At 45.8% G+C, this 23,081-nt stretch overlaps 1 protein-coding gene across 1 annotated transcript in view; it reads right to left on the reverse strand.

The window, feature by feature from the left end:
* Positions 1–23,081, reverse strand: part of LOC140424765 (obscurin-like) — a 1,044,598-nt gene that overhangs the window by 116,412 nt on the left and 905,105 nt on the right. Inside the window, 4 exon segments of the mRNA XM_072508149.1 lie at positions 1,629–1,829; positions 5,707–5,791; positions 14,068–14,189; positions 18,931–19,060. Coding sequence (XP_072364250.1) covers positions 1,629–1,829; positions 5,707–5,791; positions 14,068–14,189; positions 18,931–19,060 — 538 coding nt within the window.

The raw sequence follows: 23,081 nt of genomic DNA on the forward strand, positions 1-23,081 counted from the left end.
TACGACGGGATGGGCACTGTCGCGGGATTGGAGAATCCAGCCCCCTGTGTGATAAAGTTACTCAATTTTTGTAGACCTTAAAACCTATAGGGAGTTGCTGAACAGACTGGGGAAGGTTAACTATGAAGGTAGTTAAATGAAGGTTGTTTGGAACTGTTTGAAGTATTACGACTCTCACCAACTTCTACGGATGCACCATAGAACGCATTCTTTCTGGTTGTATCACAGTTTGGTATGGAGCCTGCTCTGCCCAAGACCGCAGGGAACTACAAAAGGTCGTGAATGTAGCTCAATCCATCACGCAAACCAGCCTCCCATCCATTGACTCTGTCTATAATTCCCGCTGCATCGGAAAGGCAACCAGCATAATTAAGGACCCCACGCACTCCGGACATACTCTCTTCCACCTTCTTCCGTCAGGAAAAAGATACCAAATTTTGAGGTCACGTACCAACCGATTCAAGAACAGCTTCTTCCCTACTGCCATCAGACTTTTGAATGAACCTACCTTGTATTAAGTTGATCTTTTCTCTACACCTTGCTATAACTGTAACATTATATTCTGCAGTCCCTCCTTCCTTCCCTATGTACGGTCTGCATTGTTTGTACAGCATGCAAGAAATAATACTTTTCACTGTATGCTAATACATGTAACAATAATAAATCAAATCAAATCAAATCAAAGTACTGTGTAAGGCCATTGCCTTACTTTAAATGTCATTCTATTTCATTTTACAATTTTCCCTATTTCTCAATGACCAATTACTCCGCTATAAAATCCGCACAAGTAGTTGGGGTCATCATTTCTGGGTTTCACAACCTTTCCTCATACTATACAAGGCACTTACAGGACATACAAGATACTGCGAGGCTTGGATAGAGTGGAAGTGGAGAGGATGTTTCCACTTGTAGGAAAAACTAGTACCAGAGGACACCATCTCAGACTAAAGGGACGATCCTTTAAGACAGAGATGAGGAGGAATTCTTCAGCCAGAGTGTGGTGAATCTGTGGAACTCTTAGCGCAGAAGGCTGTGGAGACCAAATCACTGAGTGTGTTTAAGACAGAGATGGACAGGTTCTTGATTAATAAGGGGATCAGGGGTTATGGGGAGAAGGTAGGAGAATGGGGATGAGAAAAATATCAGCCATGATTGAATGGCGGAGCAGACTCAATGGGCCGAGTGGCCTAATTCTGCTCCTATGTCTTATGGTCTTATGGTCTATACAAATTACAAACACAAACATGAGGGCAGCTGCTTCAAGTTTCCCTTCTCGGATTTGAACAGCGTAGCATTTACCATCAGTTGCGCCCTTAACAATGGGGCAACGAGGCAATGCATGATTCTATCTTCATTCAACATTCACATACAATTTGAGTAACTCAATAGCAAGCATGGCTTATTTTTTTTAGTTTCTTAGCCTGAAAGTGCTGTGACCAAAGAGTAATACCCCTAGTGTTACCATTGCTGAAATAAGCTATCTTCGAAAGAAGCAGGGACCTCATCTATTTTAGATGTCTCTTTATTGGACACATAGAGAATGAAATAGATTAAAATAAAATCATGGACCCAAACCTTATCAGAAATAATAAGAAAGAAATAAAAGGTAAAAACCACAGAAAGGATACATTTCCAACACCAATACAAGTGTTCGCTTCGTTTCTAACATATCGAGTAAGCAGGAAATCTTTGGATGGTTAACGCTGGATAAAATGGCAAATTCTTCGTAAGCCTGTGACCTCGTACATCTTCTTAGTGGGATAAATTTAGCTGCGCAGGAAGTCCCAGTCTGTTTATTCACAACTCTCTTCACAAAGCCATATGAACCTCTTTAAACAAAAGGGAAATACAATATGGTGATTTTAATTTTTAAATTATGTTTTTAAGCATGCAATGTAATCAACACACTTAAAGAGTCTTACAACACCTGGTTAAAGTCCAACAGGTTAGTTTCAAATCACTAGCTTTCGGAGCACTGCTCCTTCAACAAACCTGTTGGACTTTAACCTGGTGTTGTAAGACTTCTTACTGTGCTCACCCCAGTCCAACGCCAGCATCTCCACATCATCACACTTAAAGTAATTCATCAGCTTTGCACTCATTTCTCCCCATTGGCACACCACTTCTGCAATTACCCAAGGTTCCTGACAGCACTTTTCAAACATCACTTTACAGCAAGTATTCCTGGGTTGGCTAACTGTAGTTAAAAGTTGGATTTTGACTTGTGATTGGTTTTGCTAGTGGAGTTAGTGTTTCATTGTCATTGTCAAGCATTGTTCCACGGGTAATTGTAACCTATTTTCTTATATGGTGTTCAAATTATATTAATCGTATGTTAGTAATAAAGTTTGTTTTAATATACCAGGGGGGGGCGATTCTCCATTTCTGAGACTATGTGGTTTAGGATTGTAATCATATACTGGACAATTTTCTTTTTCGAATTGATAGATATGGAACATTAAAGCATTTCAATGTAGCAAAACTGACTCTTGGCTGACAAAAAATGTCAACAAATATAGTACTGGTAACTCCTGCTTTATTATACACCAAACATTCCACCTGATCTGGCTGGGTAAGTACAGTGTTGTACAATAGCTTCTTGACCTCATAAAAATAGAACAGCTCAGTATTCTGCATAAGGCTAGGTGGATTGGCCATGCTAAATTGTCCCTTGGTATGCAAGTTAGATGGGATTGCGGGGAAGTGGGCCTAGGTAGGGTGCTCTTTCAGAGTTGGTGTAGACTTGATGTGCCAAATGGCCACCTTCTGCACTGTAGGGGTTGTATAAGAACCACCCCTATCTCAATCACAGATTCCTCAAACACACATTAATAGACTTATGTTTGAATAAAGTTAGTGAGAAGTGTATAATAATATAGGAATTACATTCAATTAGAGACCTGATCATAATTATAGCTCTTTCCCTTTTGTTGTTACTTCTGCTAAATATTGGTTGTAAGCAAAAGGATCTTAACGAACAATTCTTGAATCACTGGCATTTTTGATGAAGAAATTAGTGTTATTGCTGACATTTTCTTAAAACATATGGATCTACATTTTACAGGCCACTAACTGGTGGGAAACAGGGGGATGTGTCATGATATTCAAACATACATTATAACACATACATAATGATAGACAGACCAACGGACCAATTAGCACACATAACACGACAGCCAATCACAGACAAGACAAGTATAAGACAAGAAACACGACACTTCCTGGGCAATCCATCTGGAGACAGCACAGGGCCAGGACCTCATTAGCAAGACACTCACACAGTCACAACGTGCTGAGTACCAAGTCAGATGTGTAAATAGTTGGTTAGAATAAAACTGCGTTGTACCAATCACAACCGTGTTGGTTCGTCTGTACCTCAGAGCACCCAACACCTCAGGATGGACCCCGAAAATGGGTGCTGCGCCAACGGCAATATGCCTGCTGTTGGCCTTCTGCAGTAATTTTAAAGGCAGCAGGGAAAATCAAGTGGTCTGCCCACCTATTCCCAATTGGGTTGGATTATATGCTCCTTGCACGCTATCTCCGTTTGGCTGGCTCACCCCACTTTTAATTTAAGATTTGCCTCATTGAGCTGTTGGTCAAATGGAGACCGGCAGCTTTACAGCACCATGGGAGTAGTTGCAACTGCCAGTACCGCACCAAGGACATCGAGGTAGTGTACAGTGGTCGTTCAGACCTCCAGGTAATTCTGGGATCTCACTAGGCCTTGGTAAGGAAGGTGGTGTTTTATTACACTTCTTGCAGTATGTTATGATATATTACTGAATGTAATATATGTTACTCAATACTGTTGTTGATGAGGTTTTCTGAATCTTGATGAGAAAGACTCAAAGTTGATCAGTAATAACAAAGATTTATTGAGTAACTAAAGCAATAATTTTTTGTGTTCTTTACTTTAACATTAATACTAGCAATAAGGTTAACAAGATCTATATACAGTAACTATGTTTATCTACACTAAAACTCTGAGCTAATCTACACTCCTGACCTCTCGTCACAATACACCCAAAAGAAGCTGGAGACCAGAATGAGCTTGCTTTTATACCCATTAGAACTGCCCTCTAGTGTTCATCTGATTCTACTGAACACATTAACCCCTTATGTACATGCCCATAAAGAGATCACTACGGGGGGTTTGGAGGGAAGTGTGATTTGCACATTGGGCAGAGCTGTGAGGCCCTCATTAACTGAACACTTGCTCTGCAAGACTCCCATAACCCTTAAAAAAATGGGGCTCAACAAATTTAGCAGTGGGACCAATTCTGCAGATTGGCCCTATAATATATTCCACTACTACATTGGTAGCATTTGCCCCCATTTAACACCCAAAAATGTGCTCAATATACCTCTTTCTCGTCTGGTATCTTCCAGCTATGTGGAACTGCAATTCTTAAGGGTTATACATTTTTTTAAATTTAAAGTACCCAATTCGTTTTTTCCAATTAAGGGGGAATTTAGTGTGGCCAATTCACCTACCCTGCACACCTTTGAGTTGTGGGGGTGAGACCCACGCAGACAGGCGGAGAATGTGTAAACTCCACAAGGACAGTGACCCGGGGCCAGTATCGAAGCGCCATGAGGCAGCAATGCTAATCACTGCACCACCGTGCCACCCTAGGGTTATACATTTTTAAATGTAGCTTTACAACCTAATTTACAAATGTAGTTTATAAAATGCTGTAATTTTTTTAATTCATTCAAGATATATGGGCTTTGCTGGCTAGGCCAGCAGTAATTGCCCATCCTAAATTGCTCTTGAGAAGGTGGTTAGGATTTACGCTCTCGAATTGCTGCAGTACATAGGGTGTAGATTATGAGAAATGAGCGCGGTGTTTCTCACATAGATGATGGTTGTGCCTGGGACATTACCCTGAGGAACTCCAGCTGTGGTGCCCTGGAGTTGAGCTGACTGACCTCCAAACACCACAACCACCTTTGTGCCGGGCATGATTCTAACCAGCAGAGAGCTTTCCGCATGATTCCCATTCCAATTTTGCTCAGACTCCTTAATGCCATATTCTGTCACATGCAGCCTTGATGTCAAGGGGAATCACTCTCACCTCCCCTCTGGAGTTCAACCTTTTTGTCAATGTTTCAACCAAGGCTGAAAGATAGACTTTAAAATGACTTTATTAATTTGACTTCTTTTGTGGTTTAGTCAAGTCATCAATGCTACCCTTAATTCCTAATTGAAGAGGATCCATGATTGAATATTGGTTGATTAAGATCCTGTTGTTTGCAATCAATGCTAACTAGAGTAAATCTGATGGGGAGAGAGTGCAATCATGATTAAGTCTCTTTAAATGAATGTTATTATTGTATGATTAGCTAATTCTCAATAATTATTCACCAACATTAAGTTAATTATTTGGTTTTGAGGAGCCTGTGATTGAGATGTGTCTGCAGGAGCTATTTAACTGTTCAAGTATTTTTCTTAAAGGAATTACTGCAAAAAGCAATCAACTATCTAAACTAGAGGTGGATCTGAGTGAGAAGGAACTCATTCAATAACAATTGTTTGCATTTATATAATGCCTTCCGATAATATCCCAGCCGTATTCTACAACAGAAATTACTAGGCATGGTGTTTTTGTTAGTAATATCTCAAAAATAATATACTCATCATTAAAACAGGAATAATGCCTTACTAGAAGAATTTAAGAATTTCCTAACAGATATAATTACCTTCCAATTTCCTCTTTCACATCATAACAGGAATGCAGTTTTCTTCTCCCTGGCTTCAAGGTGCATTCCTCAGCAACTTTTCTCTCTGAGTTGCCCATTATTGAACAAGAAAACAATATTAAGATGTAGGTTTGCAGTATTTACTTTTATTTTTAAACCATTGTAATTATCTGTGGTCAGGCACAAATACAAAAAAAAGCAATATTGTTCAATTATACCGTCCTTTGTTAAACAGGGTATTGTTGTCCTGTCTAAATCTCAAGGCAATATTTGAAGAAAGGCAGGAGATCCTCCCAATGCCCTGATCACTGTTTGCATTTTACTATCAAAAAGAAGACAAATTAAGTGGTCATTTATCTCATCTGCTTTCTCTGGGACCTCGCTGGCAAAGAAAGACTGCCTGATGTACTCACATAATATGTGATGCCCTTTGAGATATTTTGTTTATGTAATTATTACATAAATGCAAGTAATTCATTTATCATTTGTCAGTTAAATGATCTGTCAGAAGGTTGATATTTGTACTGATGGGTAAGTAAGGTGGAACATTGAGAGGTAAAGCTGTTGGTAATAATTTTATGTCTTTAACAGAATCTGCCTGATATACTTTCCTTTTCGTAGAATCATCACATCATAGAATTTACAGTGCAGACAAGGCTTTTAAATGAATGGAAGGAAAATCAGATGGGGTATTGTAACCTATCCAAATTTCCTTGCTGTGTTTCACCCAATAACACCCTTAATCCTCGGGGAGTAAATCAAAAATCCAGCCACTAATAAACTGGAGCAAAGAGTTTACAATTTAAATTTTAAAAACAGTCCGACGAGAGTGGGTGAAATTCCCCGTTTGGGAGACTAAGGGTGGGATTCTCCGTTCCCCAATGCCGATTTCGTAATCGGGGATTGGGCGGAGAATCCCTTTTGACGCCAAAATCGGGAGCGGTGCCTGTTTGCCAGGTTTCATATGCTCCGCCCCCTCCAAAATGGCATAATCGCGGCGCGCACTACATGCCGTTGGGACGGCCTCAACGCGTCACCTGAAGACCCTCCCCCGATGGTCTGCCCCCGATGGGCTGAGATCCCGACGGTGTGGTTCACTTGTGGTCCCAGCCGTGCAGGAACCCGGCATGGCGGCTGCGGACTGTATCCAGCACCACCACAGTCGGGCGGGAGCTGTGCTGCTGGCCGGGGGGGGGGGGGGGCTTCAGCGAGGACTGGGGGAACTGGTAGGGGGTGGCCAGGGGAGCAGTATCTGGCAGGTTGGGTCCGCGCACGGTCGCAACATCGGTGAGGGAGTGCTGCCGATGTTTTCCACGTAAAACGCCATAGATCTTCCGCGCACAGCCCCAGAATCAGAGAATCTGGCCGTACTCCCGACGAAGCTGAATCTGCTGGGAGCGTAAATCAGGAAGAGATTCCCAATCCTTCGCCATTTAAATTTACACATGGTGAGGATTTTGAGGGATTCCTGATGGAATCCCGCTATCGGGCCGCCATTTTAAGCAGGCGGCCCAATAACGAACTCTTGCAGCTGGCCACTCCTCCCCATCGCAATTCAGCCCCCACCCCCAGCATTGCAATTCAGCCCCCGCCACCCAGCATTGCAATTCAGCCCCCGCCACCCAGCATCGCAATTCAGCCCCCCGCCACCCAGCATTGCAATACAGCCCCCGCCACCCAGCATCGCAATTCAGCCCCTCGCCACCCAGCATCGCAATTCAGCCCCTCGCCACCCAGCATCGCAATTCAGCCCCTCGCCACCCAGCATCGCAATTCAGCCCCCCGCCACACAGCATCGCAACTCAGTCCCCCGCCACACAGCATCGCAATTCAGCCCCTCGCCACCCAGCATCGCAATTCAGCCCCTCGCCACCCAGCATCGCAATTCAGCCCCCCGCCACACAGCATCGCAACTCAGTCCCCCGCCACACAGCATCGCAATTCAGCCCCTCGCCACCCAGCATCGCAATTCAGCCCCTCGCCACCCAGCATCGCAATTCAGCCCCCCGCCACACAGCATCGCAACTCAGCCCCTCGCCACACAGCATCGCAACTCAGTCCCCCGCCACACAGCATCGCAATTCAGCCCCTCGCCACCCAGCATCACAATTCAGCCCCTCGCCACCCGGCATCGCAATTCAGCCCCTCGCCCCCCAGCGTCGCAATTCAGCCCCCCGCCATCCAGCATCACAATTCAGCCCTCGCCACCCAGCATCGCAATTCAGCCCCCCACCATCCAGCATCGCAATCCTGCCCCTTGCCATCTAGCGTCGCAATTCAGCCCGGCACCACCCAGCATCGCAATTCAGCCCCTCGCCACCCAGCATCGCAATTCAGCCCCTCGCCACCCGGCATCGCAATTCAGCCCCTCGCCCCCCAGCATCGCAATTCAGCCCCCCACCATCCAGCATCGCAATTCAGCCCCTCGCCACCCAGCATCGCAATTCAGCCCCCCGCCATCCAGCATCACAATTCAGCCCCTCGCCACCCACCATCACAATTCAGCCCCTCGCCACCCTGCATCGCAATCCTGCCCCTTGCCATCTAGCGTCGCAATTCAGCCCCCCACCACCCAGCATCGCAATTCAGCCCCTCGCCACCCTGCATCGCAATCCTGCCCCTTGCCATCTAGCGTCGCAATTCAGCCCCCCACCACCCAGCATTGCAATTCAGCCCCCCACCACACAGCATCGCAACTCAGCCCCTCGCCACCCAGCATTGCAATTCAGCCCCCCGCGACACAGCATCGCAATTCAGCCCCTCGCCACCCACCATCACAATTCAGCCCCTCGCCACCCAGCATCGCAATCCTGCCCCTTGCCATCTAGTGTCGCAATTCAGCCCCTCGCCACCCAGCATCTCAATTCAGCCCCTCGCCACCCAGCATCGCAATTCAGTCTCCCACCACCCAGCATTGCAATTCAGCCCCTCGCCCCCCAGCATCGCAATTCAGCCCTCCACCACCCAGCATCGCAATTCAGCCCCTCGCCACCCAGCATCGCAATTCAGCCCCTCGCCACCCAGCATCGCAATTCAGCCCCTCGCCACCCAGCATTGCAATTCAGCCCCCGCCACCCAGCATCGCAATTCAGCCCCTCGCCACCCAGCATCGCAATTCAGCCCCCCGCCATCCAGCATCACAATTCAGCCCCCCGCCACCCACCATCACAATTCAGCACCTCGCCACCCACCTCGCAATTCAGCCCCCCGCCACCCAGCGTCGCAATTCTGCCCCGCACCACCCAGCATCGCAATTCAGCCCCTCGCCACCCACCATCACAATTCAGCCCCTCGCCACCCAGCATCGCAATCCTGCCCCTTGCCATCTAGCGTCGCAATTCAGCCCCCCACCACCCAGCATCGCAATTCAGCCCCTCGCCACCCAGCATCGCAATTCAGCCCCTCGCCACCCAGCATCGCAATTCAGCCCCTCGCCACCCAGCATCGCAATTCAGTCTCCCACCACCCAGCATTGCAATTCAGCCCCCGCCACCCAGCATTGCAATTCAGCCCCTCGCCCCCCAGCATCGCAATTCAGCCCTCCACCACCCAGCATCGCAATTCAGCCCCTCGCCACCCAGCATCGCAATTCAGCCCCTCGCCACCCAGCATCGCAATTCAGCCCCCCGCCATCCAGCATCACAATTCAGCCCCCCGCCACCCACCATCACAGTTCAGCACCTCGCCACCCACCTCGCAATTCAGCCCCCCGCCACCCAGCGTCGCAATTCTGCCCCCCACCACCCAGCATCGCAATTCAGCCCCTCGCCACCCAGCATCGCAATTCAGCCCCTCGCCACCCAGCATCGCAATTCAGCCCCACAAAGGTCCCAATCACCTCCCTTCACGCTCGAGTGATTCTGAAATGGTCAGCTGGAAATGACAGCACTTAATTGTTTGAAGTTGACCAGGACCTGACAAAGATTGATGTTTATGAACATTGCGGTTTGTGCACTTCAAAGTCACTCAACTGTGAAAGAAGATGAATAAGCAAAGCTGACAGCTCTGAGTGTATGGAAGCTGTCAATCGCAGCCTAGTAAGGGAAAGTAATGAATGGCTTGCATCTCAATGCTCTGAGGGAATTTAAACACAGTTGACTGGTTTCTCTTTCTGGGAATTGACAGGTGCTGCTTCCTATGTTCGAACCCGCAGGTGTATTTTCCAGGTGAGTGTTGAAACAATAACTTTTTTCACAGCCTTAATCTGGATGGTCTAGACAGGGCTCTCTTTTCATGGGGGCTTCCTGACAGGGGTCTCTTTCCTGGGGATCTGTGGGGGGGTCTTTTTATTTAGGGGGTCTCTGGAGGGTGGTATGCTAATTTAGGAGGTCTCCGGTGGGGTCTCTTTTTTAGGGTGCCTCTTGGGGGCCTCCTTATCTAGGGAGTCTCCTTATTTAGAGTTTTCTGGGAGGTCTCCTTATTTAGGGGGTCTCGGGGGGGAGTGAGAATGGGTGGGCAGGTCTTGCATTTGGCGGAGAGGGGGGGGGAGGGTGGCCCTCAGATGGACTTTGGGGGAACTCCCTTAAGGAGCTACCACTTTGGCCCACCCCGAGGTCCATGTCAGGGCCACACGTGTCCATACCTATAGTAATTCTCGCCCATGTGATTCCAGGCCCAGAGGACTGGAGAATCACGTGGGCCTGGAGAATAGGGTGCCCGGCAGAACCTCAATACCAGCGGAAGACTGGAGCATCAGAAGCCAATCCCGTTTTCTCCTCGACGCTGGATCCTCCGCCTCACCAGAAACACTGCTACTGGCAGTGCGAGGCGGAGAATGTTGCCTCGTACTTTTTATTTAAATTATTCCTTTGTTAAACTGCAGTATATTTACTCAGTCCTGGGCCAATATGTACCCCTCCAAGACATCACTGAAACAAATTAGCGAGACATTATTAAATTGCTGCTTGTGGGCTTTCTGTGTCCAGCAGTCATGCCGTGGTATTTCAATGAAGAAAGAAGACTGCAACAATTCCTAGTCAGACCCAACATTCTCTAGTCAGCCTTTGTCTTGACATCAAAAACGATGAATGACTGAAAATATGAGGTTCGTGCTGCCACCAGGATAATTACCAAACACATCCAGCACTTTGAATACCAGAATGTATAAGGTGGTTTCTTACAATGCAGCTTTTCTAGTCTGCAAGATTACTATAATCTGCTTTATGAAGTTTAGCTTCCCCATCCAGAACACAACTGTGGAGCAACTAGTGAAGCGATGCTTTTGCATCAAGACCAGAGCAAGAAGTTGACAATGGGCCGGAAGACATTCCTGTAAGAATGTTAATAAACATTCAGCCTAAGATGTAGAATTACTGGAGGAAGTCCATACAGGGCAATGAGGTTGATTCCTCAATAATAATCTTTATTAGTGTCACAAGTAGGCTTACATTAATGAAGTTACTGTGAAAAGTTTCATTTTTCATTTCAAAGTCCCCTAGTCGCCATATTCCGGCACCTGTTCAGGTACACAGAGGGAGAATTCAAAATGTCCAAATTATCTAACAAGCACATCTTTCAGGACTTGTGGGAGGAAACCAGAGCACCCAAAGGAAACCCACGCAGGCACGGGGAGAACGTGCAGACTCCACACAGACAGTGGCCCAAGCCGGGAATCGAACCTGGCGTTGTGAAGCAACGAGGGGCTAGTTTAGCACAGTGCTATAGAGCTGGCTTTGAAAGCAGACCAAGGCAGGCCAGCAGCACGGTTCAATTCCCGTACCAGCCTCCCCGAACAGGCGCCGGAATGTGGCGACTGGGGGCTTTTCGCAGTAACTTCATTTCCTCTGGGGCTGGTTTAGCACAGGGCTAAATCGCTGGCTTTGAAAGCAGACCAAGGCAGGCCAGCAGCACGATTCATTTCCCGTACCAGCCTCCCCGAACAGGCGCCGGAATGTGGCGACTAGGGGTTTATCACAGTAATTTCATTTGAAGCCTACTTGGGACAATAAGCGATTTTCATTTCATTTCATTTAATTTCATTCATTCATTTCATTTCACATTGTTAACCACTGTGCTACCGGGCTGAATTCTGAACGTTTTTTTAAAATCCTGAGACTTTACTCTCGCGGAAGAGAAGAATTTGATAGAGCTTTTTGCTGGCTTTACTGTCGGTAAATATCTAGATCCAGGAAATGTTGTCTGTTGAATGTGAGAACTAAGTGGTGGTTTATAAACAGTTGCTTGGTAGGTACAGAACTTGAGCATTGCTGAAAAAAGTAAGATGTTGCCGAAGCTTAACAATGTTCAACGTCTCGGCCAATCAGAATCAACTTCCTAAGCAATCAGCACACTTTCCTCCTGTGCTCTAAATTGTTGTGATTGTTTGACATTTGGCGTTCTTGCATTTGTCCTGATGAGTGCAAGTCAAAAAGCTTCAACAACATTTTTCTCTTTCAGCAATACTGTGTTGACAGGGCACTACTAAATTACATTTTTGTGGAACTTGGTTGCATAGGTGTGTTAAATGTTTGTTTTGTTTCACACGGAAAAGGGGGTTAGTGAACACATTTTAAGGAGGCAAAACTACTTTAGCCATATAAAAAAAAAGACAGTATGTGGTTGCCTAAACACAAAAGCAAAATTCTGCATTTTATATTTGCAGCCTCAGGCCAAATAAAAATAGAAATCACTGGGAAACATACAGCAGTTGCAGTAGAACTATAAGAATCTGGAATATTCTTGATTGGTTTGTAAGGAAGATTTGTGGCTGAGGTTTGTAAATGTTATTCAAACCAGGAGGGATCAGATTAAAGGCAAAGTGCTTTCTACTTTAGCCAGTTATCAGGCTGTTGTTTTTACAGAGAAACAAGGGTCATAAAATAGAGTTGAAACCAATAAATACCATATTTGTAAGGACTTTTTATCCTTTGATTCAAAGTCAGACTTTGGTGAAGTTTGTTCAGGTGGCATCACCATGGAGCTCAGCAGGGGATGCATCTTGACTGATCAGAGTAGTTCCGTTGCCATTCTATTGGTTCAAGTTGCGCCAGCAGAAGTGATGGTCGCCACAGACACTACAAGAAGCCCCAGAACCCACAGGGTTAGATAAATAGCAGGATCACCCTGTGGAGTTGGGAGGGTAGGCCTGGGTGGGGGGAAGCGGGGATGGTGATGAGAAGGCTAGATGGAAAGAGAGCATTAAGGAGGAGGAGCACTCCACATCTGGAAAGGGGGCTAGTGATGGTGCCCCCTCCCTCCCAATTCCCAACCCCTCCTTAGAATCATAGAATCCCTCCAATGCAGAAGGAGGCCATTCAGCCCATTGAGTCTCCACCGACCCTCTGAAAGAGCACTCTAACTTCAGCCATTTCCTACGGTATCCCCGTAACCCCAGATAACCGACCGGTCAATTCTAACATGGCCAATCCACCTGCGCTGCACATCTTTGGACTGTGGGAGGAAACCGGAGCACTTGGGGGAAATCCACGCATACACAGGGAGAAAGTTCAAACTCCACACAGGGAGTCACCCAAGGCCGGAATTGAACCCAGGTCCCTGGTGCTGTGAGGCAGCAGGGCTAACCACTGTGCCACCATGCTGCCTCAGATCCATACAGGATTAACTACCAGGCTTCTTACATCCCTGATCTTCTCCTGCTAGTTTGAAAATTGAGGCTGGGTAGGGATAGGCCCTGAAGTGGTAATTTAAGGACTTCAATTGGTGAGTGGGTGAGCAGAAGATTCTAACCCTCGTTCCCCCTGTAAAATAGCAGATGGATTGGGGCAGATGGGTAGGTGGCAGGAAAGACACTTGGGGAATTTTACGGGTCTCCGCCTGCAAACCCACCAGCTGGTATCTGTAAAATTCTGCCGTTGGGAAATCTGCGGGCGTGAGTGCGCTGCTGGCGAAGCGGAGGATCCCTTCGACGGAGAATCCTGCCCAATGTCTTTGATGTGGGGCTATGAATAGAATTATTTACTTTTCTAAGGGATTAATTACTGAAAGGAAATTTTTGTTTCATATGAGTTTAAATATTTGAAGTGATTTAAATGTATTGAATAGTTTTTTTATCAATGATTATTTAAAAGAAATACATTGAATTTTGTAATAGATACTTTTAACTTTATTTTATTTCATCTCACCATGACTCTTGGGTCTGTCCCATTCGGGAGCAAAGATTTGGCCTACTTCAGGTCAATGAGCTTGAAAGTTTATTGACTCGAAATGTGAACTGCTTCCTTTGACAAACTTTTAGTTGGAGCATATTAATTCACAATAATTCACTTAATTCTTTATCATTGCACATCAACATAGTGTGAAATTAAATACGTAACACCAAATATAACTATGCTTGATTAATACTGAAGACTGGCCAGTATGACCATGCTACAATGCCACAATACTGTAATTTATTCATATCACCTGGACACTCTTGTGCAGCCAAATGAATGGGGTAGCTCTCTAGATGAACCATATAGTGCCTCTTGATTTCAGGCAGCATATGCATTTCTTCTTCCCTGTTACCAACTCTGTCACTTAAAACCCTTGACAAAGATAAAAAAGAAAGTGTTAGTGTGAAATACAGACAGTAGTAATAGCACAAGAATGATATCTTTAATAATTAGGAACATCTATGGATGACAATGAATACATAATTTCAAAATTCTAATTTATTTTTACAACTCTTTTTCCTGTGAATTCTGAGGGTCAGAATTTAAAAGCACAGGGCCATGGGACCCACATATTTAGATTTAAATTTACTGTCACAGTTACAGTGAAAAGTATTGTTCTGCGTACAATCCAGGCAGATCGCTCCATACATGAAAAACATAGGACATACAATAAATACACAATGTAAATACAGAGACATCGGAAATATAGCATATGGAATGTAGTACTACATAGTTGATAGAAATTGACTTTTCTAATCAACTATAACCATGAGAGTAAGGGGAGATGATAGAGGTTTAATTGAGAACTCATTAAGAATAAATGAACTATAATCACATTTGGCATTATTTCAGTGCAATTATAGCTGGGAATCCACTAAGGGTTAATCCAGATTATACTCTCAATTTCTCATATTTTACAAGTTGCTTGAGGTTGTAGTTACAAGTTACTCTCAATTTCTCACATTTTGCAAGTAGCTTGAAATTGCTTAAGATTGTAAGAACAGCAAAGTCAACTAGCTAAAAGGCCCCATTGTTATACTGTAAAGAACTGGTAGTTCCGTCTCTATAATAACAGCCAGTCTAGGGCTGGTAATTTCTTAGCGAAAACTGTGTTTGTCCAATGTCTAGATGCAGGTGTGGATAAGTTGGAAAATTGGCAGGAGATGGAATGAGAAATTGGAACCAATATATTTAAATACATTTATCTCTAAAATTGATGGTCAGACACTTTTGGCTGAATTGTGTGAATTATAAATTAGTTAAAGCCAATCAGAGTTGCAAAGAAGGCGAGACTTTACGATAATAATCCCCTTAAGAATCACTTGCCCGGGTTGGAAAAATTCATTCCAGAATCAATCTATCTTTTTATAAAACCTACTTCCTTGCTGCTTTTGCTAAATCTCCACCTTTCTTTTGTTTAAGTCACTTAGTTATGTTATTCTGTGCATTATGATTTGAAGAATTACCATGATCTGTATTTTAAAACTCAACCACTGCATTCACTAAAGACAATCAATCTGACTAGCTTGCTAAAGGGCTAGTCGGGACTCTCTAAATGTTGTATTGAAAATAAAGTTACCAGTGGGCATTACAGTTGACCAATAAAGTTCCAGTGGACATTGCCAAAAAGCACAGACTTGACCTCTGTTATTTGGGAACTGAGAAGGGATAACGGATATCCAGGGTTCCGAATAGACACAGAGATCCATCAACAGTAGAGAAGATGCGTGGAGAGATCAGTTCAGTCCATAATAATAATCTTTATTGTCACAAGTAAGCTTACATTAAAACTGCAATGAAGTTACTGTGAAAATCCCCTAGTCGCCACACTCCGGCACCTGTTCGGGTACACAGAGGGAGAATTCAGAATGTCCAATTCACCTAACAAGCACGTCTTTTGGAACTTGTGGGAGGAAACCGGAGGAAACCCACACAGACACAGGGAGAACGTGTAGACTCCGCACAGACAGTGACCCAGTCGGGAATTGAACCAAGGACCCTGGTGCTGTGAAGCAACAGTCCTAACCACTGTGCTACTGTGCCGCCCATAGGGTCATTCAGGAGTCTCGTAACAGCGGGGAAGAAGCTGTTTTTGAATCTGTTAGTGCATGTTGTCAGACCTTTGTATCTCCTGCCCGATGGAAGAGAGAATAACCCGGGTGGGAAGGATCTTTGATTATGTTGCCCACTTTCCCAAGGCAGCAGAAGGTGTAGACAGCGTCAATGGATGGGGGCCAGGTTCGCGTGATGGACTGGGCGGTGTTCAAAACTCTCTGTAGTTTCTTATGGTCTTGGGCTGAGCAGATACCATGCCAAGCCATGATGCAGCCAGATAGGATGTGAGTCAATGTGGACATGCCGAATGTTCTTAGTTTCTTGAGAAAGTATAGGCACTGTTGTAGCGTCGACGTGGGTAGACCAGGGCAGATTTTTGGTGATGTTCACACCTACAAATCTGAAGCTGTCAACCATCTCCACCTAGGCATCATTGATGAAGGCATGGATGTGTACAACACCTCGCTCCCTGAAGTCAATGACCAGCTCCTTAGTTTTGCTGACATTGAGGGAGAGATTGTTATCGTTGCTCTATGCTACTAGGTTCTCTATCTTCCTCCTGTACTCTGACTCATCGTTGTTTGAGATCCGACCCACAACGGTCATGTCATCAGCAAACTTGTAGACGGATTTGGATCTAAATTTTGCCACACAGTCGTGTGTGTGTATAGGGAGTATAGTAGAGGGCTAAGCTTGCAGCCTTGCGGGGCCCCGGTATTGAGGACTAACGTGAAGGATATACAAAGAACAAAGAATAGTACGGCACAGGAACAGGCCCTTTGGCCCTCCAAGCCTGCGCCGACCATGCTGCCCGACTAAACTACAATCTTCTACGCTTCCGGAGTCCGTATCCCTCTATTCCCATCCTATTCATGTATTTGTCAAGATGCCCCTTAAACGTCACTATCGTCCCTGCTTCCACCACCTCCTCCGGCAGCGGGTTCTAGGCACACATTACCCTCTGTGTAAAAAACTTACCTCGTACATCTCCTCTAAACCTTGCCCCTCGCACCTTAAACCTATGCCCCCTAGTAATTGACCCCTCTACCTTGGGAAAAAGTCTCTAACTATCTACTCTGTCTATGCCCCTCAGAATTTTGTAGACCTCGATCAGGTGGCCCCTCAATCTCCTTTGTTCCAGTGAGAACAAACCACGTTTATCCAACCGCTCCTCATAGCTAATGCCCTCCATACCAGGCAACATCCTGTTAAATCTCTAAAACCTCCACATCCTTCTGGTAGTGTGGCGACCAGAATTAAACACTATACTCCAAGTGTGGCTTAACTAAGCTTCTGTACAGCTGCAACATGACTTGCCAATTTGTATACTCAATGCCCCAGCTAATGAAGGCAAGCATTGCCGTATTCCTTCTTGACTATCTTCTCCACCTGTGTTGCCCCTTTCAGTGACCTGTGGACCTGTGCACCTAGACCTCTCTGACTGTCAATACTTTTGAGGGTTCTACCATTCACTGTATATTCCCTACCTCTATTAGACCTTCCAAAATGCATTACCTCACATTTGTCCGGATTAAACTCCATCTGCCATCTCGCCGCCCAAGTCTCCAAATGATCTAAATCCTGCTGTATCCTCTGACAGTCCTCATTGCTATCCGCAATTCCACCAACCTTTGTGTCATCCGCAAACATACTAATCAGACCAGTTACATTTTCCTCCAAATCGTTTATATCTTCTTGTTTATCCTTACTGATTGTGGTCTATGGGTCAGGAAGTTGAGGATTCAGTTGCAGAGGGAGGAGCCAGGTCCTAGGTTTTGGAGTTTTGATATGACCTTGGCTGGGATTATGGTGTTGAAGGCGGAGCTGTCGTCAATGAATAGTAGTCTGATGTAGGAGTCTGTGTTGCCGAGATGCCCCAGGATGAGTGTAGGGCCAGGGAGATGGCGTTTGCTGTGGACCAGTTGTGGCGGTATGCGAATTGCAGTGGATCAAGGCACTCTGGGAGCATGGAGTTGATGTGCCTCATGACCAACCTCTCGAAGGACATCATAATGATAGATGTCAAGGCCACGATTGAGGCATGTTACCTGATTCTTCTTTGGCACTGGTATGTGGTGGTTTTCTTGAAGTAGGTGGGAACCTCGGAACGGAGTAGGAGAAGGTTGAAGATGTCCACGAACACACCCACTAGTTGGTTGCCGCCGGATCTGAGTGCACGACCAGAGAGTCTCTCAGGGCCCGTTGCTTTCCAGGGGTTCAATTTCAAGAAGGCTGATCTGACTTCAGAGGCTGTGCTGGTGGGTGTGGGTGTGTTCGAGGCTGCTGGGCAGTTGACAACGGTTTGTTGATTTCCTGCTCGAAACGAGTATAGAATGCATTGAGATTATCAGGGGGGGGTGGGGGGTAGCCCGTTATTTTTTAAGCCTTGCCACAATCAAAGAGACCGTGTTGTTAGTCTGTGACTCGTTTAGTCTGGTATTGTCTCTTGGCGTCCGTGATGGCTTTGCAGATGTTGTATCTGGATTTTGTGTATAGGTCAGTGTCGATTGTCTTGAACACCTCAGACTTGGCCTTCAGTAGGGAGTGAATCTCCCGCTTAAACTAAGGTTTCCTGTTGGGGAACGCACGTACTACCTTCTTTGGCAATCTTCTACACATTTACGGATGAAGTCTGTGACGGTGGTGGGATACTCGTTTAGGTTGGCCGCTGAGTTCTTGAATATGGTCTATATGATCCCGAAGTTGGGACCTCTCCCATTCCAATAAAATTCCAACCTATGACTCTAACTTAACTTTACGGAATTTGGATTGACTACTCTAATGCGATAGAAAATCTGAAGTTTAGGTTATAGTGACTACCTTGCAAGAAAATACCAAATATTTCTGTACCCTATTATTGTGGTACCTTAAGAGAGTCTATGTTATGAGTGTGATTTCAAACTGACATGTTATGAATTTCTTTCCAATATTAAATGTTGTAGTATGATTTTAATTATGGTTAATTTTTCTTCCTCTTGGATGCATCTTATATTTTATTTAAAACTAAATATTTTGCACCATACTTTATTTGTTATATCAAAAACAAGGGAGGGATTACCTTGTGAAAATATTTTGCTCCGTTACATTTAAATGAGCTTCAAACGTTTTTCTCCTGAATGTGGTTGGGCTAAACTGTATTTCACGCAGCTTCTTCACAGTAACACATCGAATGTTCTCATTCTCCAAATCTGTGTATGTGAAAAATTGCATTCAGAAGAAAGCACTGAAAAAGCAAAGCAAGCTCATCATCTGCATACACACCTGTCATCAACTCTGCTCCACTTACTTCATTTTGAGCAGCAATCAACACTAAGTCCCAAAGGAAATGAAGAGAAAATGTGGGAATATTCATCCAACACCACTGTTAATCTCTGGCTTCCTGTCCCAATACAACAGTCGACATTCTAGCAACCGGTATGAACTTCCATAAGTAATTAATTTTCTGAAACAGAATTAAGTCTCGTGTTTCTCCAGTATAAAAAGTGTAAAGGGAGCATATTGTATGCGGTTTCTCTATAAAAGTGTGTGAGCAGTAAACTATATTTCAGAGGTTCTGGCTAAAATGGTGATTGCTAAAACTACAGAGATGTATCAATGGAATAGAATCACAGAGGGTAATTACCTTAGCATACAAGTATCGCCCCCTAGTTATCATAGAATTTACAGTGCAGAAGGAGGCCATTCGGCCCGTCGAGTCTGCACCGGCTCTTGGAAAGAGCACCCTCCCCAAGGTCAACACCTCCACCCTCTCCCCATAACCCATGAATCCCACCCAACACTAAGGGCAATTTTTGGACACTTAAGGGCAATTTAGCATTGCCAATCCACCTAACCTGCACATCTTTGGACTGTGGGAGGAAACCGGAGCACCCGGAGGAAACCCACGCAGACACGGGGAGGACGTGCAGACTCCGCACAGACAGTGACCCAAGCCGGAATCGAACCTGGGACCCTGGAGCTGTGAAGCAATTGTGCTATCCACAATGCTATCGTGCTGCCCCTAGTTGTATCCTGCTTAAAAAGAAATATAGTCTGTATCTCTGGATTCTTCTTTTCATCCATTGAGTGAATATATACTGGGACGGAGTTTCTCAAACTGGGGATCGTGACCCCCAGTGGGATTGTAAGACAAGATTCTGGGGTCATGAGCTGTGGTGGAACTCTGGCTGAATGTGAAAAGTTGCGAGGCCCCTTTAAGTTGTTTTTAAAATGCGTGTAGCCGAAATGGCCAATGCGTGAGGCTTGATTCCCGTTCGAGAAAGAAACCCCTGAAAAGGTCTTCAGCCTCTTCCTTACGTGCAAAAAGTGCAGAGGGTACTGGAAGTCTGCAGAGGGATTTGGACAGGCTAAGTGAATGGGCTAGGGTCTGGCAGATGGAATACAATGTTGACAAATGTGAGGTTATCCATTTTGGTAAGAATAACGGCAAAAGGGATTATTATTTAAATGATAAAAAATTAAAACATGCTGCTGTGCAGAGAGATCTGGGTGTGCTAGTGCATGAGTCGCAGAAAGTTGGTTTTCAGGTGCAACAGGTGATTAAGAAGGCAAATGGAATTTTGTCCTTCATTGCTAGAGGGATGGAGTTTAAGACTAGGGAGGTTATGCTGCAATTGTATAAGGTGTTAGTGAGGCCACACCTGGAGTATTGTGTTCAGTTTTGGTCTCCTTACTTGAGAAAGGACGTACTGGCACTGGAGGGTGTGCAGAGGAGATTCACTAGGTTAATCCCAGAGCTGAAGGGGTTGGATTACGAGGAGAGGTTGAGTAGACTGGGACTGTACTCGTTGGAATTTAGAAGGATGAGGGGGGATCTTATAGAAACATATAAGATTATGAAGGGAATAGATAGGATAGATGCGGGCAGGTTGTTTCCACTGGCGGGTGAAAGCAGAACTAGGGGGCATAGCCTCAAAATAAGGGGAAGTAGATTTAGGACTGAGTTTAGGAGGAACTTCTTCACCCAAAGGGTTGTGAATCTATGGAATTCCTTGCCCAGTGAAGCAGTAGAGGCTCCTTCATTAAATGTTTTTAAGATAAAGATAGATAGTTTTTTGAAGAATAAAGGGATTAAGGGTTATGGTGTTCGGGCCGGAAAGTGGAGCTAAGTCCATAAAAGATCAGCCATGATCTCATTGAATGGCGGAGCAGGCTCGAGGGGCCAGATGGCCTACTCCTGCTCCTAGTTCTTATGTTCTTACTCTCAGAGGTGCCATTGAGGGGGTTATGCAAATTTAGCAACCTCAAAATAGGGTCACACGGGAAAAATTTAGGAAGCACTGTACTGGAATGTTGTAAAGTGAGCGAATATTTTTGCAGTGCATCTAATGAACATTTCTGGCACTGCTGCATTTAAAAGTTGGTTATAAATATCCCTGTTCTCCCTGTTGTGTTTGGTCCCTTGTACCTTTTTCAGCCAGAGGGTGGTGAATCTGTGGAACTCTTTGCCGCAGAAAGCTGTGGAGGCCAAATCACTGAGTGTCTTTAAGACAGAGATAGATAGGTTCTTGATTGATAAGGGATCAGGGGTTATTGGGAGAAGGCAGGAGAATGGGGATGATAAAAATATCAGCCATGATTGAATGGCGGAGCAGACTCGATGGGCCGAGTGGCCTGATTCTGCTCCAATGTATTATGGTCTTATCATGGAGTCTTGCTACTCCTCTGGAGCTTACAACTTCTCTAACCTGTTCTCTGAAATGAAATGAAATGAAAAATGAAATGAAAATCACTTATTGTCACGAGTAGGCTTCAATGAAGTTACTGTGAAAAGCCCCTAGTCGCCACATTCCGGCGCCTGTTCAGGGAGGCTGGTACGGGAATTGAACCGTGCTGCTGGCCTGCCTTGGTCTGCTTTAAAAGTCAGCGATTTAGCCCAGTGAGCTAAACCAGCCCCTGCACAACTTATCACCCTCTACCTCGTGTTCTTCTCGAGATGGCCGGATGAGCCTCTCTTTATATACAGGTCCCCAGGTCACATGACCCTGGTCTTGCGACCACATGGGGTGGCTGTATTGCCACCTGCTGGTTGGAGATCTCACACCATCCAACCGTGATATTGCCCATAGGCATATCACCACACGCCCGGGGCCGGGCCGGAAAATCCCCAACAGCGGCGCGAATCGTGCCACACCCTCCTGATGCCGGCACATGAGTCTCGGCAGAGCGGAGAATCGGCGCCATCAGCCGCGGGCCACTCTACGCGGCCGGCCCACCGATCCTCGGCCCGTGATGGGCCAAGTGGCCGTCGTGAAAACGGTGAGTCCCGCCGGTGCCGTCCACACCTGCTCTCAGCCGGCGGGAGCCCGGCGTGGAAGGGTCGGAGGGTGGCCTGTGGGGGGGGGGGGCAAGAGAGTGGGGGTCCGACCCTGTGGGGGCCTCCAAAGTGGCCTGGCCCGCGATCGGGGCCCACCCATCGGCGGCCGGCCTCTCTGGCTGGGGGCCTCCTTTCCTACGCGCCGACCCCTGTAGTTCTGCGCCATGTTGTATCGGGGCTGGCGCGCTGAAGGAAGCCACTGAGCATGCCCACGTTGGCGCCGGCGCCATTGCGCATGTGCAGATCCCGCGGTGCCCAGTTCGTGCCGGGAACGCCGCTCCAGTGCCGTGCTGGCCCCCTGTAGGGGCCAGAATTAGTCGTGGGGTCGGCCCTTTCACGCTGTCATGAAACGCAACAGCGTTTACGACGGCGTGGACACTCTGCCGCGGGATTAGAGAATCCCGGCCCCTGTGTCTGCGTGGGTTTCCTCCGGGTGCTCCAGTTTCCTCCCACAGTCCAAAGATGCGCAGGTTAGGTGGATTGGTCTTGATCAATGCGTGAGGTTATAGGGCAGGGGAGTGGGCCTAGGGAGTGTTCTCTTTCGGAGGGTCAGTACAAACTCGTTGGTCTCCTTCTGCATATTGGGGATTCTATGGAAATCCACTGCATTTCATTCTACCTTCCTGATTTGTTTAATCCTGCAAAATGGATGAGTGCATGGTTCTACATTCACCTCAGAAAATATCAGAAATAAAATCTGAATGTTTTCTTGTCATGTAAATCCTGAATTATCAATTTCACACATAATTCACAGTTGAATGATACCTTCACTGCAGTAAAGACAAAATTTCTTTGACATCTGTTTTACTTGCAAGAAAATACACATTTGAAAGACCAGCTGGATTCGCGAAACCCGATTGGGCAGAGAATAAATCGCAATTCTCTGTCACCTC

This window comes from Scyliorhinus torazame, chromosome 6, assembly GCF_047496885.1.
Source record: "Scyliorhinus torazame isolate Kashiwa2021f chromosome 6, sScyTor2.1, whole genome shotgun sequence".
Classification (NCBI taxonomy): domain Eukaryota; kingdom Metazoa; phylum Chordata; class Chondrichthyes; order Carcharhiniformes; family Scyliorhinidae; genus Scyliorhinus; species Scyliorhinus torazame.